The following is a 19,551-nucleotide window of genomic DNA, read 5'->3' as shown; positions in this document are numbered from 1 at the left end:
GGTAAACTGTTTACTATTTTGTCCTTTCATATCTCCAAGGATGTTATGTTGCTCGGATGAACTTCAGTGAAAGTAAAGGGTAGGGTAATGGTCTCCTGGTGCTTCCTAAATGGACTGTCCCTCAATTTTCTTAGATGGCATTTAATTCCACTTGTAAATATCTCCAAGCATTAAGTTTTCTATGACCTAAGTAATTTGAACTGTACTTTATACAGTTCTTTATATAACTCTTTGAGGAACATTCTCTATATCTAAATCTCTGAAACTCACATTAGAAATCTGTTTTCCCTTTCTACTGTTAATGGAATCAGACTAATTTCCACTGTGATGACAGAAATAGTCCTGCTTAATACAGGGGCACAAATTAGATGATCCAAAGAGTCTGTTTGTCCTTGAGATCCTATTATCTTTCCATAAACAGATTCTAACAGTACTAAAACACTGAAAATCTTTGGGGAACAGGGATAGCATCAAATACATTTTGAAACTTATTAAATTCAGTACCATCATCTCCATAAATACTCAATACATGTTGATGATGATAAAGAGGTTTTACCTCAGTTTTCATTCATTTATTTTAAAGCAATGAATTCTTTACACACTAAGCAAATGCCAATACATCTACCCCAAACTGTATAGGACATCACGTTAAAAGGAAGATTACTGCTTTAGTTAATACTTATAATAAATACTAATTTTTAAAAATTGATATGCTAAGAAATTCACTATAATTGCTATAATGGCAAAATGGCAACAAAAAGCTTCTTTGCTGAAAGACTGTAAAAGCGAGGACTTAGGGCGCCTGGGTGACTCAGTTAAGCAGCTGACTCGTTTTCAGCTCAGGTCATAATCTCAGGGTTGTGAGACTGAGGCCTGCATTGGGCTCTGCACTGCGTGTGAAGCCTGCTTAGAAGTCTCTCTCTGCCCCACTGCCACCCCGCACACTCTCTCTCTAAAAAAAAAAAAAAGAAAGAAAGAAAGAAAGAAAGAAAGGAAAGAAAGGAAAGAAAGGAAAGAAAGGAAAGAAAGGAAAGAAAGGAAAGAAAGGAAAGAAAGAAAGAAAGAAAGAAAGAAAGAAAGAAAGAAAGAAAGAAAGAAAGAAAGAAAGAAAAAGAGAAAGAAAGAAAAAAGAAAAGAAAGAAAGAAGAAAAGAAAAGGAAGGAAGGAAGAAATTTAAAGAAAGAAAGAAAGAAAGAAAAGAAAGAAAGAAAGAGAAAAGAAAAGAAAAGAAAAAAAAGAAAGGAAGGAAGGAAGGAAAAGAAAGAAATTATTGGCAATGAGTAAGTTTAGTCAGTACATTTATATTAATAAATATTGCTCAGCATGTGACTATGCACACATGGATTAAAATTTTCTCATTTCTACGTTAGGTTTATTATTCACCAGCTTAAATTTGAGTGTGTGAACAATTATAATGATGACAGTGATCTTAGCAGCAGCAACTAAGTTATGTTGGGCACTTACTGCATGCTAGAGACTTGCTAATAACTTTACAAGGCTTATTTAATTCTTGCTAGATAATTTATCATCCCCATTTTATGACTGAAGAAGCTAAGGCTCCGAGAGGTTAAATAACTTGCCCCAAATCAGTCTTCACACTCCTCATGGGCTCAAAAGCTGGCTTATCAAATTCTTAAAGTGCCTGCTCTCAACACCATACTCCACTGAATGAGCCTCCCTTTAGAAGAAGCTAGAGAAAAAGAACAATTCATTAGATGACATCATTTCCTCATTCCAACTGGTTAAGACAGATCTACCAGGTTCACCATAAGTGCACAATCACAGAACCACAGAATGACAGCTCCTTAGAGAGCCATTTCAGGTTATCTAGGTAACAAACCACCACAAAACTTAGCAGCCTAAAACAACAAGCCTTTCATTATCACAATTTCTGTGGGTCAGCAATTCAAGGAAGAGTTTGGGCGGCTCTGGCCCCAGGTCTCTCTAATGTGGCTGTGATCAAAAAGTGATTAGAGCTGGCATAGCAATGGGTTGGCCAGGACCTCTTTCTCTTCAGTCTTGAGGCACCTGCATAATTCTCTGTGCCATGCTCTCCAAGTGGGCTAGTTTCGGTTTGGGGCCTTCTTACAGCTTAGGGGCTCAAGGCAACTAGACTGCTTAAGTGAAGGCTGAAGTCTTCAAGAGCAAGTAATTTGGCCAGCAAGGTCTCCGAAGTCACACAGCATCCCCCCTGCTACACTCTATCACTAGAAGCAAGTCACAAGCCTGCCCAGACGGAAGGAACTGGGCTCCACTTCCTAATGAGAAAGTTGCAAAGGTCAGTTTGGAAGAGTATATGCCATGGGAAATATCACTGAGGAGAATCTCTGGAAAACAGAATCTAGTAAAGGACATATAATTCAACACTCTCAGTTTACAGATAAGAAAACAGAGTTAACAGATAAAGAGGGGACATCCAAGACAGCTAATTTTACCTTGACACTCAACATTCCTAATAACTCCTTTTAAGTCTTAAATCGCTAAGACAACTTGCTATTTTACCTCAATATTATTCAATTTATTACTTCAACACACCAAAGACTTTTCACATTCATCCCCTGGAAGTGGAACATAAGTAGATAAAGCCAAAATTGTCCAAGTACAGCAGAATCAAGAAGAGGAACCCAAGTAATGTTCTTTCCTTTGTAGTCCAAGAAAATGTAAAACTTCAAGTACCATTTCAAATGTGAGTATTTCATGTACTCTCTTTACTTCAGAATCAGGGAACCTTAGACTTGGAAGTACTCATATGTGTTTAGTTCAGACTCTTACTCTTACCCATCACAAGAATTTCTCACAGAAACACACCGCAAGGTACGTCCTATAGCTGGCCAGCCAATGCTGCTTCCTTTCTCTGAGTAGAAACCTTTCTATATATTTCATCCATCAGTACTAGTTCTTTCTTATGAAGCATTAACAAACAAATCTGTTCCTTTTTTAGAAGATCAGTAAAACCGTCTGGACATTCAAAGTCAGGATTTCTCTTTAGGCAAGGCAGGGTTTCTTAATTGCTGATTTGCTAGTTCCTATGCATAACCTGCTTTCCAGATACTTTGAGGTCCCAGGCCTCAAAGAATAGTTCAAATACAGTCACCAATGCAGAAAATGAGCAAAAAGCTTGTTGCTTTTAGCATGCAGGCACAACCGTTCTGATATAGCCCAAGCCTATATGTGGGATAGCTGCCATACTTACATACTCTGGCTTATGTAAAACCGAGGTCAGGTTACAAAGTTAATTCTAAGTTAATTCTCATCTGACTGCTACCAAATGAGATCTTTCCAGGATTAAATGAGACTTTACATATCTTCATAAAATTTCACCTATTTAGTTTTGGTTAAATAAAGTGTTTTCCAGTTTAGAGAGATTATTTTGAATCTTGATTCTGTTATCGATGGTCAAAATGATGACGAAAATTACTGAAGTCGTCAATGCTGGCAAAAAAATAAACTTTAGACCTTAAATATCTTATTTGACCTGTTTGTGGGCTCAGTTTAAATTTATCTCTAACTAAAAGGTTCTTCATTAGAAGACTGCTTTAGAAAATACTAGGTTGGGAAAGCTGCCCAGCTTTTGAATCCTGATGCCCAGAACTGGGGTGAGGAGATGGGGGCAGAGTGATAGAGGCTGCAGAAAGGGGGAGAGATTTAAATTTAAGAGTTCACATCCAGTAAACCATTTACAAAACTCAACCTAATTCATGAATATAGGTTATTAACAGGAACATTTAGAACTAAGGAAGAATGGTTTTTGATTCAAGGACATTTCAAGCAAAAATTAAAAAAAAAAAAGGACTCTTCTCTTCCCAATGATCTTCCCTTACGAGGTAAGGAGGGCAGTTTATAGAGCTAAAACAATGGTCAAAAATACCCCATGAACTCAAAAGAGAGCCAAAAGAGAAGGAAGGGTCTGCTTGGAAGTGAGTTTTCAGATTTGACAATCAGTCAGAAATGGGAAAGAAAGGGGATTCATATTAACTGACAAAAAGGGACATAAGTCATGCTTTGGTTCAAAAGCAAAAGCCATCAGATTATTCAAGCAAAGTAATCATTAACTGGGGTATCCTGGGAGCATACAAGAAATACAAGGTTTCTAATTCAATCAGGTTATAGAGGTAAAGAAATTTTTTTTTTTTAAGATTTTATTTATTTATTTGACAGAGAGAGATACAGCGAGAGAGGGAACACAGGCAGGGGGAGTGGGAGAGGGAGAAGCAGGCTTCCCGCGGAGCAGGGAGCCCGATGCGGGGCTCGATCCCAGGACCCCGGGATCACGACCTGAGCCAAAGGCAGACGCTTAACGACTGAGCCACCCAGGCGCCCCAAGAGGTGAAGAAATTGACAATTATTTTGCCAAGAGCCTATGCCAGAAAACTGCTGTTTAGAGAAATGAAGTAGGAATGCTGGTAACAGTCTCAATCCTTGATATGGTTTAGGAGTATTTTCTCTAGTGATAAGGCTGAATCAGGAAACAAGCTGGATAGAGGAAGGAAACTGGGAAGGTGGGGGGAGGGGAAAAAATGAGAGAAGCAAAAAAAAAAAAAAAGGGAGTATCAGGAAGTTCAACAAGATAGGAACTAATGGGATTTGTTTTTCAGTGTCTCTAACTCCAACGCATACACCAAGTAAGAAAAGATACACACACACACACACACACACACACGCACGCACTCGTATCTATAACTCCTGGTAGGCACTGGCCAGCACAAGTACCTGCTGCAGGTCTCAAGGGGCCCTGGTAATTTCAGTTCAATATATTCGATCATTTCTTTGTCTCCACAGAAAGTGCATACATCTCCAATTTAGGTGCACTCCAATCCTGAGTTATTGTCTTTCTAGTACAAAGATTATGGGGAAAGGAAATGAAAGACTTGGAAATTAAAAATGCACAACCAACCATTCCCACACAGAGCTGTTTATTAAAAGTTTTCTGAGTAATTGGTAGTTTGTGATGATCTTTCACTATGTAAGTGAGTAGTTCTGAACAGCCAGATTCAGATAGGGAACCGGTGCTTCTAGATAGTCTCTGTGGCTGGAGAAAATACTGAGCACCAAGAAAGTGAGAGTATAGTTCCTGGAGACAGGAACGCTCTGTTCTTCTACACAATACAAGGCTCACTCCTACTACCCTCACAAAGAAAATTTTCATTTTAAGTGATTTTTTTAATTTTTATTTTTATTATTTTTTTAAAGATTTTATTTATTTATTTCACAGAGAGAGAGAGACAGCTAGAGAGGGACACAAGCAGGGGGAGTGGGAAGGGGAGAAGCAGCCTCCCCGCTGAGCAGGGAGCCCGATGCGGGGCTCAATCCCAGGACCCTGGGATCATGACCTGAGCCGAAGGCAGACGTTTAACGACTAAGCCACCCAGGCACCCCTTATTTTTATTCATTCATTCACTCATTTATTTATTTATTGCACAGTCCTGGATTTTAATGATTCTTTTCGGATCAAGAACTCCCTGGAAAATCTGATGAAAGTGTTCGACTTTTATGTCTACCTACATGTACATATGCCACTAATTCTGCATGCAATTTAGGAGTTTACCAACTCACTATGAGTGTACCCTGACATACTGCCCAAGGAGCTCTCCTATACTGACACAAAATAATTATATCACTTTTTACAGATATATCACTTTACAGTTTCATATACTTCTGAAATTACTAAAGTAAATGATTTAATCGATACCTTTGGACTTTAAAGACATCAAACAATATGATTTCTACAAGGCATTTTTCTAAAGATCTATAAAAGACATAAAATCTAGCAGGCATTAAGTGCCCAAGGTAGATCATGGAAACTATGATCAGCCCTTAAAACCTCAGTATTGATTACTGATGTGAGCTGACTCAGTGTGTAACTGTGAGAGATCAAGGGGTTCATACATATAATATTCAATTTTGAATTAGACAATTCTGTTGACAGCAGCGGCTGCTGAGGTTAGGGATGGTGCGGTGGGGGGTGACTATAACTGGGGATAGTATGAGGGAGATCCGTGTGGTGAGGGAACAGTTCTGTAATTAACTGAGACAGTGGTTACAGGATCCACAAATGTCATAAAGTGGCACAGAACTACACACCTGGATTGTACCAATGTCAATTTCCTGGTTTTCATACTGTGCGACAGTTATGTAAGACGTAACCACTGGGATAACTGGGTGAAGGGTCCAAGGAACCCCTCTGAACTATCTTTGCAACTTCCTTTTCATCTGTAATTACTTCAAAATAAAAAGTTTTAGGGGCACCTGGGTGGCTCAGTCAGTTAAGCGTCCGACTTTTGCTCAGGTTGTGGTCCCAGGGTCCTGGGATGGAGCCCTGCATCGGGCTCCTTGCTCTATGGGGAGCCCGCTTCTCCCTCTGTTTGTGCTCTCTCTGTCAAATAAATAAAATCTTAAAAAGTTTTAAAGCAAAAAAAGGCCAAAAAAATCTGTTATTAATCAAGGGCTGCCGCTATTTCTTGGATATAAACGTATTCAGAGTCTTCAATTCATATGAGAGACCAGGAAATGCACACATAACACAGCATCTATGCTCCAGAAACTCAAGCTAGGTCTTTCTTAATTCAGTTCCAACAGCAAAATAAAATTGTTCCCATAGCTGGCCCAGGCATTTGTAATATGCTTCTGAACCCATCAGAGTTCAGTCCTGCCTGAAGGCAAGGTAGTGACGTTTTGAAAGTTGAACCACTATTTTCAGCAAAATGAGAATAAAAGTCAACCAGTTTCCCACAAAGTTATGATAAAGTATTAACTACTTATGCCTTTGACAAAATCTCAAAGAAAACTTCTAAGGCATAACTAAAATCATTTAAATGTAGATATTTATTTATTTGCAAAAAAGTTAATTAACATTATGGTACAGGGGAAAGGACAACGACTCTGGAGTCAGAGGGACCTGAGTTTAAATCCCATTTGTGCCACCTTGGACCTTTGTTAACAAATCCTTCCGAGTGTTGGTTCCCTCACTGCTAAAAAGGTGATGATAATGCCTACTTCACAGGACTGTTTTGGGGATAAGTGAAATACTATCCTAAGTGGCCAGCACTGTGTCTGGCACACAGATACTTCATAAGGTTGTGGTTTCATTTCTATCTTTACAACAGTCAGGGGTTGTAGAAATTAGTAAGTTCGGCTTTAACTCGAGAAGTAGGATGTTGCCCAAGCTAGATGTGGTCAATGCCCAAGGTTCTTTAAATCTAGATGCAAAGACAAGATCAATATCAGCACCTTATCCAGAGCACCCACAGAGGATTACTACGTTAACATTCAATACTGCCATGATGTCTAGGATTCTTCAGGTATTTGACCTCCAGCAGCACCTTTACCTTGGCAATGCCAAATATAAATTCAGGCCAATGTTGCTACGGGGGTCAGGGGAATAAAAACAAAGTGATATTCCTTCCAACTGCAAAGAGGAGCCAAAAGAGGTTGTATTTTCAAACAAATCTGATCAAAGGCCTCCTGCCCTTGGCTTTAAGGACCGTTTTAACTAATACAGTAAGGTTTCATAGCAACAATTTATTCAGGGAAGGTACAGGTGTGCCTCAATGAGAGCTAACTCTATAGGTGAAAATCCACATATATCTAAAACTTAAATTTAAAAGTGACTCTGCTTTACAGAGAGAAGCAAACCAAGAAACAGACTCTCAACTACAGAGAACAAACTGATGGGCACCAGGGCAGGGGGCTGGGGGTGGATGGGTGAAATAGGTGATGGGGATCAAGGAGTGCCTTTGTGATAAGCACTAGGTGTTGTACGGAAGTGTTAAATCACTATATTTTACACTCGAAACCACTATTCCACTGTATGCTGGCATTTAAATAAATAAATACTAAAAAAACAAAGCGACTCTGCTTTACAGAAATACTTTTTACTTGGTATCTTACAATGTGATTAGGTTCCACTGCCCTCCGTCTTCAACGCACATGTAGCCGTGTACTAGACTATTAGACAGAGGCCCCGTTGACTCATGTGGCTCACGCAGCAGCGGGGCCAGCAGCATCAGCATCACCTGGGAGCTCCTCAGAAATGCAGACTCTTGTGCCCCACCCCACCCTCAAGAACTGGGATCTGCAGCTTAACACAATTCCCAGACGATCTGTGTACGTGTTAAGAGTTCCGAAGTCCTGTCCTAGGCACTATTCGTCACCCTAAAGCCAGCAGCTCTCCCAAGTGTTACATTATCAGGGCGTCTACTAGTGGCTCTCAATCCTTACTCCTAATAATCACCCAAGGTGGTTGGGTAGGCTTTATTTTAAATTAAAACTATTTTTCTTCTTCTCTTTTAATACCTGTTCCTGGACTCTGACCCCCAATTTGGATTTAACTGGGCTGGGTTGGCACCCTGGCATTAGCACTTTTCTTAAAGCTCCTTAAGTGACTGCATGCAAGTGCTGTTGAGAACGACTGCTACAGACCAAGTACTGCACCCTGGTATAATATTGCCTCACCAATCAATCAGGATTTTAAATGCATCAACAAGAGGAAAACCTTAAGCTTGAATGAGAGATTAAGAAGTGCTTGGATATAAATCTTAAACAAAACACAGTATTATATCAAGGCTGGTCTTCTCCACACCAGCTGCACTGAAATAGACTTTCCCTGGGCTAGTACCTCAAATACAGGCTCACATCAACATGGTCATGAATGACTACACCACCAAAAAGCCAAGTCGTGATGGATAGTGTTGAAAAACTTCATGGCACCTAACATCAGGACTTACTGACAGACATCTGTCAGAAGATTAGAAACCTCTAATCTCCTGTAACAAAAGGCTTTCCTGTGCTTACCACGTAAGTTCTTTTAAAGTTCTAGCAAAAGCCCATAAATAATACTTCCTTCCCTCATCTGTTCAACTATAACATTTCAAGAGAGTACTAGAAAAGACCAGGGTCGCAGGCAGTAGGGGCTGGCAGCAGGGAGAAAAAAAGAGGGTCAAGTAACCCAAGAAAACAAGGATTTGGAAATGCCAGCACAGTGGGAATGCAAGATTGAGAGAGCTGGAACAGAAAGGTTACCATCAGAGATCCGGGGTGGACCATGGGGCTGCTGCAAAGGCTCAAGGTATGGGCACGGGAGGGGGTAGCTAGGGCAGAGAGGAGGTGATAGAACATCCTTGAGGATACTGAAATTACTGAGGATGATCAAAGGAGAGTGATCCAAGAGAAAGACTCAGGTAAGACAGATGCAAAGTCTTGAGTGAACAAGGCAGATGGCCTGATCCAATCCAGGTCACACAGTAACCACTGAGGGGGAGAGGTGTGACCAGAAGTAGGGTTGTCTGATGATCCTCAGCTCTTTCCAACAGCCTCCCTGTGAATGAAGCATCCAGTGTGGCCTGATGACAGAACACCTCCTCCCTAATTACCCACCTGCTTTTGACATGACTCAGCAGAGACCTACAGACACCACCCCTCGGCAAGCCAATGGGGCCCAGGCCTGCTTCCTCAGGCCTCACCGCTAAAGGTATAGGGGCAGAAAAGTGCTGAAAGATGGAATTTATTCCCAACCCGCAGAGGAAATCACCCAGCACAATTTCTAATAACTAGAGTCTTTGAAAGTAATATTAAGTAACAAATAGCTACTGCCCTAGAAAAATTCCTGTCGGTCTGGAGAAATATCAGAAATAAATGACACGAGTCTTTTTTGTTCTGTCGTCACCAAGAGCCTTGGTTAGAAGCCAATAAAGAAACTATAAGGAGGACATACCAGATTAGTTGAGTAATAGCTATAGTAACCATATTGCAGATTTTTGGAGACAAGACCAATTTCAAATTTTTATCCCTTCATCTCCTGAAACCTGTATTTCAAAACTTCGATTTTGGCATCCAAATCCAGGACTGTCTCTTACCTTGGAAATGGCACAAAAAACTTGTGCTGTATTACACAGCCCAATGAACTAATGAAGACTCTGAATTATGGACTCATCCCATTTAGGGTACAGTTTAGTCACCCTATTCCTATCTAGTTTTGAAACAAATATTGTAACAATGGAGGAAATACTACATTCAAATCCCTTACAGATTCTCGGTAATGATCCAACACTTTAAAAATGCTTTTAAAAGGCAATAGACCAGAACAGGACTACATACATGATACTGTTCCTCCCCAAGCCATATCCCAAACAATTATGCAGTCCAAGCAGAGCAAACAGAACCACTGCAAGCAACCACCCTCTCTCCTGTCATGGGAGAGACATTTTCCCCTTTGAATATACCAGCAAAGACATTCCTCCCCGAGTTTATTCTAGTTCTCACACAAGGGAAAAAGCAGGTAACACATATCCTTTTTCAGAATCCTTGTGAAGCATATTATCTTCCAACTATTATTATTATTAAGAGGATCACATTTAGCCTTTGTATGAAGCCTCTCAAAGTTTTTTTGGAGAGGTTTATCTAAAGAGTACTACCAGTAATAGATATAAATAGTTCTACGCACAGCAGAAAATCAAGCAGTGTTGAAACAGAACATTTATCAACTGTATGTGGCTTAATACCTCAGGAGTCTTCTTACTCTGTCTTTTCCCAAAAATGCAGTCAAGATCTGTTTTGCTCCGAGATGACAGATCCTTCCCTAGGAAAACAACATGGTGCCTTTTAGTAATACCATTTTTTCTAAAATAAGAACACGGATATAAACTATGACAATCCTGAAAGCAAAATGGGTTTTGGAAAAGAAACAATTTTGTAAACTACTGACATTCTGTCTCTCCTTCACAGACTACAACTCCTTAATTAACAAAATTAATTAATTCAAAATCACTTAAAAATCAAGTAAGTGTTTTAGAACCAGAACCCTTGACATTCTCTTAATCATAGAAACAATCAAGAGCATGTAGCATGAGAGGAAAACTGAATTTGAAAGCTAGCTCTTCCACTGGTATGCCTTCAAGGCATGATTTCTGGGTCTCTGGGTTCCCCATTTATAAAAGAGATATTATTTATTTCAAGGAGATGCAAGTTATTAGGATTATGAAATGCAGACAAAAATGGTGCTAGCTACATAGCTTTTAAACACACATGAATGAGGGCACACTGTATTTGACACATAGGAGCTTAATAATTAACTGAATGAAAGTTTTAAAAGAATATATGCAAATAAAAATGACTATATTAGGATGAAAGGATTTCAGATTTTTCGCTTTAAAATGTTCTTGACTGTTACAGCTCTACCATCTTTAAGTAAAAGGATACATAATAAGAGCAGGAAATTAAATGGCTTCTGGCAAAGCACTGTCCAAAGGATCTACGGTTCTTATTAAAAACACTAAACTCTTTCACTTAATTTCAAACCCACAAACCAACTAATTTAAAATTCACTTCTTTGGAATTTCCACTTCTACCAATAATACTCTCTGAGCAGTCAACCAAATCTATTCCCATTTGTCAACTACATGGTAAATGCATTTTAAAAGTAACTGCTACATGTAAAGTCTTGAGGCTCTGGGGGAGTGAGGCTCTGGGTCAGACACAGGAATTTGTGCTTTGAGTAGGAAGCCTGAGTTCCAATGTCACAGACTCACTTGTCGTCTTAGTTTCCTGTAGCAAACTGACTTGGCAAAGTAATGGCATGACCCAGAAGGTTCTAGTTCACTGACTATCACTGGGGCATTCAAATATGATATTGCTCAGTGACTCCATGAAATTAAAAAACAAAACACCCTTCGATTTAATGCGAAGCCAGGCGCCATAACCAGTTTCATAGGCAGCAGTACTAGATTCAATGGTCCAGTCAGTACGACCTGTTCCTATCAGGAAGGACATGCTCCTCTGTGGCTCTGTGCTACTCTCTCCTTTCTCCCTGAGCTAGAAACAAAGCTTTCCTGGTTCTGATTATTAAGCAGACCCAGACAAAAGACCCCCAATGAAACCTCCTTAGGAACAAAATGAAACATATCCCAGACAGGAACTCAGAAAATGAACCTGAAAAGTAGGGAATAAAATTGGTCACAGTGGGGAGAAGTAGACAAACCCTCAGGAGGTCTAGAGATCTATTCTTAGCTTTGTCATCGGCATAACCCATTTTGCACTGCTGAGCACATTCAGGATGGCAGTTTCCATTTCAGAAAAAGGAGTTCTACTTAGTTCAAAATATGTATAGGCCATCTTTCCCTTCTTCTGGAATGGAACAGATACCCTCAAAGAAATGCAAATTAAGATCTCTTTTACAGCAACTCAATTAGAAGGAATGCTTCAGGGATTAAGGAACAGAGGGTACATGCAAGGTCGCAATTCTAGAACAGATGTCAAACTATGAACGCGCAGAGACTGAAAACAAATCTAAACATCACAGGAAGAACTGCCAAGCTGGGAGAGACAGTAAGCTATACCAATGAAGGTGCAAGTGTTTCTAAGGTTTTGGTGATAGGTTCTTGTATCAGAAATTTTTATCCTTTAGCAAAGTTCACTTAAGTAAGTGTAGAAACCGGGATTGTTACAGGCCTTGCTCTGGATTTGATCTGGAAAACAAAACACAGAGAAGAATTAAGAGTCAGAGACCAATGGAAAGGAACTTATAGATAGATCAAAATGTGAAGATGGAAGTGATACTGAAACAGTTGTTAGTTAATGGTCCTGGTTGAATAGCTTATAAATGTTATAAAATCATGGCCACTCTTGAATAAAATATATATTTATTAAAACTGAGCTTGAAAGCTTACTGGTCTCAGTTCTGAATTAAGGTCAACTGACAGCAAATACTGTTGATAAACTTAGATGTTAGGGAAAATGACAATCAAAAACTCAACAGAATAAGAATTATATATTATCTGTCTGGGTCTGGTTCATCTGTTAGTCTTAATTTGGCCATAACATTTTGAGAACCAGGGAAAATGGTTTCCAGCAGCCAAGCTGATGTAACTGTGTCCATAAAAGGATGAGCAGGTACTTTATAGAGAAGAGTTCTTTATGATCTTTTTAGCTGTTTTTCTAATAGTCATGATTATCCAGTCCATCAGAGTGGCAAAGGAAGGAAGGGAGGTTACCACTATGGCCAGGTACACCCACGACACCAAGAAGTCCACATGGGAAGCAAATGAAACTACGAAAAATAAGTATAAGAATTTTAGAAGCACAGAGATTTGGAGCCTCTTACTTTAAGGGCAAAAGCCTTACAGAACCCAACAAGTTCCAGGGAAAACACGGTATTATAGTACCGTATTAGAACAAAGCCTGAAAAAAAACCTGGGCTTTCTACTCAGAGTAAAAGGGCGAGGGCCAGGAAAAGCACGGTAGGAGAAATAACGTTTGTTAAAATTAAAAAAAAAAAAAACCAACACCAATTCAGGTGTATGTAGTTAGCTTCACTTGCTTGGAAAATTCATTTGCATCCCCCAGTCAAGAAGGATACAACACATACTGTATTTTGATTTTTGTTTTTAATGAAAATACATGGGACCGATAGTAAGCCGGGACCAGGAGATTATGGCCGTGGCACTGAAAGGGTGACGTCGGAGCACCAGGCAAGCTGCAGGACGTGGAGTGGGGGATGAAATAAGTGAGACCCGCACAACCAGTAAGAGAGCCAGAATTTTTTCCCAGCCTGCAGCGCTATTTTAGATTTAAGTGGCAAAAGAATCTGAAGAGGAAACCTGCTGCCCAACATTAGCAGAGTCGGCTCTCCCGCCGTGGGGAGGAGGGGAGCGAGCTAGGAGGACTACAGTCTGTGCGTCCAGCCTAAGGAGCCAGCCACCAGGTGTGTCTTCCAGGCAGTTTCCTCGTTTAAGAAGCAAATACTACAAACGGTCACGGGAGTAAGAAGTCTGAGTACGATTACCAGGCTAAAGCTGCACAACCACAGTTCATGCCCCTTTCTTCCACCCACCGCACAACTGAGGGGAGGAAGAAAGCAATGCTCTCTTGATAACTTCACACTGTGTATGTGAAAAGCTTTAAAAATGGTTTTGTGGCGTTTGCTCTTTTCCCTGTCTTTTCCTCTCCACAGATAGGACTCGACGAACATTTTTCAAATTAAAAGAAACTGCATGGGGGGCACCTGGGTGGCTCAGTCGTTAAGCATCTGCCTTGGGCTCAGGTCATGATCCTAGGGTCCTGGGATTGAGCCCCGCATTGGGCTCCCCGCTCAGCGGGAAGCCTGCTTCTCCCTCTGCCCCGCCCCCTGCTTGTGTTCCCTCTCTCGCTGTCTCTCTCTGTCAAATAAATAAATTCTTAAAAAAAAAAAAAAGGAACTGCATGGAAGTTAGGCTTTTAAACAAACACTGATGATATGAACTTTTGAATTAGGTAATATTGTTTAAAATTAAAATCATAAATTTGGGACTCAAGAAAGGAATAAGTATATATGTATCTCAACGAAAATGATATGGCCTATATTTAGGCGGTAGCAAATTTTACAATTCTATATGCCGCTGGAATCTCACTAAAGTCAAATTTTTGTCTTCACTCTTCCCACCAAGCTATGTAAAATGCCCTCTTCCCATGTTTTAGTCTCTGGACCACAGATGGGAGTAACAGCATGAATCATCCGCATTGAATAAACGAATTAGTTATGTTCACTAGGAGCCTACCCGCGGGCTAAAATACTTATCATCCATTATGCTGAACAATCAAAAGTTCCATAAAATGGGTCATTTCTGAAAAGTCATAAAATGCGACCTACTTTAGAACTCAATAATGACTTAAAAATCTTTCCTCATGTTCTAACAGTGGAAGCGGAGTCTGGAAGAAAGTAAGTGCTAAAGTGATCTGTGTGAGAAGGTAATGCAGCACCCAGGATCCCTGTGATCTAAGATCATCCACCTTAGAGATGACTTAGGGTTTATCATTCATATTCAGGGACAACAGCTGCTCTGCAAGGAAAGACTTCTTTTACTAAACGAAAGAACTCTAAGATATGCTTTCACCGTAGCTTGTTAAGATGGATAGTAAATAACTATTTTCTTCACGACCTGGATTTCTGCCTCCTTTTCCCATCTTTTCCACTCACTCCCCAAACTGCCTTTCCTCTATTTTTTCCCAATCTCCTCTGCTTCCTTCCTGACAATATATCTTGAACCCTCTTCCTAATATTATAATTATAATTATAATACTAATATTAACACTAATATTAGTATTAGGCTAATACTAATAAACGAGCAAACCTCATTCTGAGAAAGTGAAGGCACAACACACCAAGCAGGTTGACAGGGTCACCTGGCAAGGGAGTGGCTTAACTAGAAATAGAAAGCAGATACTCCCAGCACCCATCAGATTAAAGTAGATTACAGAGGTTTATCCCGGCTGCAGCAAATGCTTCAGGTGAAATCATGCATACAGTTAGGTACTAAAGGAAAACTAGATTTGCTAACGTGAAAGCTTCAAAGGCTGCCCTACCATCTAAAAGTTACAGGCCGCTTTTAATGTCATTCATTTGCTCAGAATCTTTCTGCTACATCTCTCTTTTTTCCTTTAGGTTCTAATGAAAAAAGACTGGTTATAAAGTGGCAAATTTAGCCTCCCCTTACAAAGACTGAGGAACCAACAGGGACTGTCTTCTGTTCTGCAGTAGGTCAGGAGTGGAGAGAAGCCCTGATCAGAAACCATATAGGAAAACAACAAAGAAGGTTCTAGCTTGAGAGAAAGAAGAGGGGATAGCAAGAAGAGCCACACAAAAAGCACACAGGCAGGGAGAGGGAAGCAGGAAGTGCCCGTCTCTCCTTGTACACATTCCCGAAGCTATTCGGCTCCCACTAACTCTGCCACGGGCTCCCATTTAAACCAACTCCAGACCTACCTTTCAGGGTGCTGGCCCCAAATGAGAACCACCATTAATAGAGTAGTGGGAATTCTAGCTCCCACTGCTATTTAGGCAAGTTCTAGCAGTCAGGGAATTCCCAATCATGCCAACCAGACTAAAGCAAAGGGATGTGTGTTTCCTGGTATAGCAAGGTAGAAAGGTACATCCAATCTCCCATAGGAAGAACGATCATATGGTGACTAGACTATCACAACAGGATTACATTCACATTTATACCTTAAATACAGTATGTAATAAATAGGCTTTTGTACCTGGAAAGTGTACTTAATGCACAATACTGTTCTATGGGAAAATATTTGGGGGAGTTGAGGAGTTTAAGTTAAATTGTTTCTTACCAATACAAGACTGCCACCTCATGGTTACACAGGACAACTGCACTTGCAATTGGCGGCAGTACTGGGGAGGGAAGGGGGAGGTGATGATGGAGGACTTTAGGACTCACTCACTACCCAGTTCTCAAATACATTTTCTAAAGCTACTTTGCAATGACCATGGAATGCCTAAGTTAACACTCCATTCAATGTCGAATGGTGTGGAATAATGTGATTCAGCGTGGGAGTGGGATTTCTCAAAAACAAGAAGTGTAACTAAAAATGTTGAGCAATAAATTAAAATTATTTTCTGACCTAGCCACATAAAGTCTCTTTTCTCTTTTACACAGCACGCTGACTTCCGCTTCCAGCTTTGCCAAAGGACTTGCATGTAGTCTAAAGCCGAACATGGGGCCCCACCTCAGAGTTAATGAATCTGTACTTTAACCAGATCTCTAGGTGATTCACAATAAATGTTGAAACCCTAACACTGCTTTAGGTCAAACCAGTCAGGCCACCCACACTTGTCCATTTTGCATATAAAACAAGAAATAATGTTGGTGAAAGCTAAAAATGCTTTAAGAAACCTAGTGTGAACAGAGATTTCAGCAACAAATAAAGAAATGCTTAATTTTACCTTTTGTGAATTTCATATAGTGAACACGGTTTTTGGAGATTTTAGACTTTTCTTCAAGGCTGAAAGTCTTCTTTTCTTTGTTGTCTGAGGAGTCTTAAAAAAAGAATGAAAAGCATTACATTAAACTCTCTGTAATCCATTCTCATTTATTCTTACATTGACATGGTCTGATTTAAATGAAATCTTTAGGAGCCCCATCCTTTATTACTGAACTCCAATCAAATGATTAGAAATATTCTTCTTAAACTGTGTACTAAGAATCAGGCAAGACCATTCACACGGAATTTATAAAATCCTCGAGGAAGAGAACCGAAAACTTGTGTTCACACAAAAACCTACATACAAATGTAATAGTAGCCTTATTTATCATAGTAAAATACTGGAAATAACCCGGAATTCCTTCAATGGGTGAATGGCTAAGCAAAGTCTGGTATATCCCTCTACTGCAACACTACTCCACAATAAAAAGGAACAACCTCGATGGACCTCAAGGGCATTGTGCTTAGTGAAAAAGGTCAATCTACACACGATATGTTTCACTTATATAACATTCTCAAAGTGACAACACTCTACAGCTAGAAAAGGTTTCCAAGGGACAGGGATTAAAGGGGGGTGCTGGAAGGTGAGTGTGAGTCTGAAGAAGCAGCATGAGGCAGCTCTTCTGTGGTAATGAAACAATCCTGTACCTTAAGTGTGGTGATGATTACCTGATTTTATACATGGGATAAAATTCCACAGAACTAAACACACACATACGCGCGCGCGCATGCACGAAGGCTAAAAAAAATGGTGAAACCTTAATAAGGTCTGTGGTCTAATAGTCTACACAAGTGTCAATTTCCTGGTTTTGAGGTTATGTTATAGCTGCAATAGATGTCACCACTGGGAAAAAGTAGGTAAATGGTACTCAGGACTCTTGGTAGTTACTATTTTTGCAATTTCCTATACATCTATAATTGTTTCAAAATAAGAAGTTCTTTTTAAAAAGCCAATAAAGGTAGGTTACATGATAATTAAAAAACAGAGCAGAGACGATGATCAGGGTGTGAAGGAGAGCCGGCACTGAGCCATCGCCTCAAACACCAGATTTCAGTGGAGACTCACCTTAAGGACAAAAATAACAAAAACAAATCATCGAGGGATAAACTCATGTGTTTATTCCTTTGATAAAAGAGGAAAATGTGAGCCAGAAATATCAGAACCTAAAATATCAGAGCAAGTAGATCCGGGGTTAGAGTCAATTATAGGATAGTCACTAGCTGCCCATATTCTCTCACCCTTATCTACGTGTCCAGGTAAGGCAGCAGAATACCACGGAAACAGAACATCATAGGGAGAAAGAGACTGAGTTTTCCTATAGTTATGTCATAAACCACTACAGACAGGAAGTTCAGAGAAAAGAGGGGAAAAGGAAATTTTCACCATAATACTGGAGCAAAACCAGCACATGTCCACTGAACATGTTAGCTAGTGGTAATCCTTTCCAGAAATTAGCAATTTTAAAAACAAAGTATGGATTATAAAGTAAGGCTCCGAAAGATATAAAGACAAATGTTTCAAGGTTTCAGACAATCTCTAGCATGGGTTAATTATATCATCAACCTGAAACCTTCTCTTCTGCAGTCACTTTTCAAGAAGAGCGCTTGGGGTTTTTTTCAGACATCCCCCAAGTAAATTTTTCTCGTCTTTTGGAAGTCAAACACTATTCTTAAGGCACATAATATTCTCAATGTTGATGTTCCAAACACAAATCACTTAGTAAGTTCAGAGCTTAGATAATAGCTATTATCAAGTGAAGTCTTATCAAGCAGGAAGCACTGGACTAAGAGCTTTCTATGCATTCTTGTATTTCATTTTACAACCATCCTACAAAGTAGCTGCTGTGAGGATTAAACTTACTTCACAGAAGGACACTGAAGCACAGAGGGATTAAATAAGGCACAGCTAGGAGGTGGCTTTGAAGGGATCCAAACCCAGGTGGATATGAGGATAGTCCACATTCCCACCCACTACCCTGTGTCCCCAAAAGAGCTGCTCTTGCACTTCAGAGGATTTTAAGCATCTCTGGGGGGAGCTGTTCCATCTGCCGAGAATACAGACTTCCCACAGTATATGGAGCATAGACAGATCTTAGGGGAAATCGGTCTCTATCTACTAGTCCCTGTGCATTCTTTCCCCAAACTGCCCTGATCCTGAGTGGATGCAGCCATCTGGCTCTCCTTCACTTCACCCATGTGTCCTTCCCTCATTTAACCAGTGAGGCATGACTCTTCTCTTACCGGGGATAAATAAGGCACAAGCCGAAGTACTAGGGAGCGCCCTCTAATCAAAACAGCAAAACCAGCCCCCACCCCACACCAATCTGTCTCATCCAGAGATGCACTTCCAGAAAGATTTCACTGTAATAATAATTATCAAAATTTATAACATGTTTCCCAGTATTATTAATTGCAATCTACTGATACAACGATAACTTAATCCACAGGAAAAATATTTACACCTAAAACCTTAGGGCTTTTAGAAATAAACCAAAAATTTATATGTATTTGTTTTGGGGCCGAGAAATAGGATAGGATAACAAATCTGAAAAGTTGAAGCAAAAAAGGACATATTAACATAAAATGCTATGTGGTATGTGCAATGGAAATACTATTTCAGAGGAAAGGGAACTATGAAATATAATAGTTCTGATGACTAAAGGACTTGGTGTATTTCTAGACACGTGACAATGGATATCAAATTGCTCTGGTATTTATCGTCCACTGGATACATCTGAGACTGACGTATGGGTTTTATCTTGAAATGCCAATATTTCCCAATAGGCCAGAAATTACATTCTGCACAACTAT

At 39.9% G+C, this 19,551-nt stretch overlaps 1 protein-coding gene across 2 annotated transcripts in view; it reads right to left on the bottom strand.

The window, feature by feature from the left end:
- Window positions 1-19,551, bottom strand: part of PINX1 (PIN2 (TERF1) interacting telomerase inhibitor 1) — an 87,500-nt gene that overhangs the window by 46,600 nt on the left and 21,349 nt on the right. For both annotated transcript variants that reach the window (XM_027600441.1, XM_027600442.2), the window contains exons 5-6: window positions 16,703-16,795; window positions 10,497-10,573 (exon numbers count right to left, since the gene is read on the bottom strand). In XM_027600441.1, coding sequence (XP_027456242.1) covers window positions 10,497-10,573; window positions 16,703-16,795 — 170 coding nt within the window. The remainder of the gene's footprint in view (window positions 1-10,496; window positions 10,574-16,702; window positions 16,796-19,551) is intronic.

The sequence above is a fragment of the Zalophus californianus genome, chromosome 2, assembly GCF_009762305.2.
Source record: "Zalophus californianus isolate mZalCal1 chromosome 2, mZalCal1.pri.v2, whole genome shotgun sequence".
In the NCBI taxonomy this organism is placed as follows: domain Eukaryota; kingdom Metazoa; phylum Chordata; class Mammalia; order Carnivora; family Otariidae; genus Zalophus; species Zalophus californianus.
The sequence above is the reverse complement of the archived record's forward strand: the minus strand, read 5'-3'. Positions and strand labels throughout refer to the sequence as shown.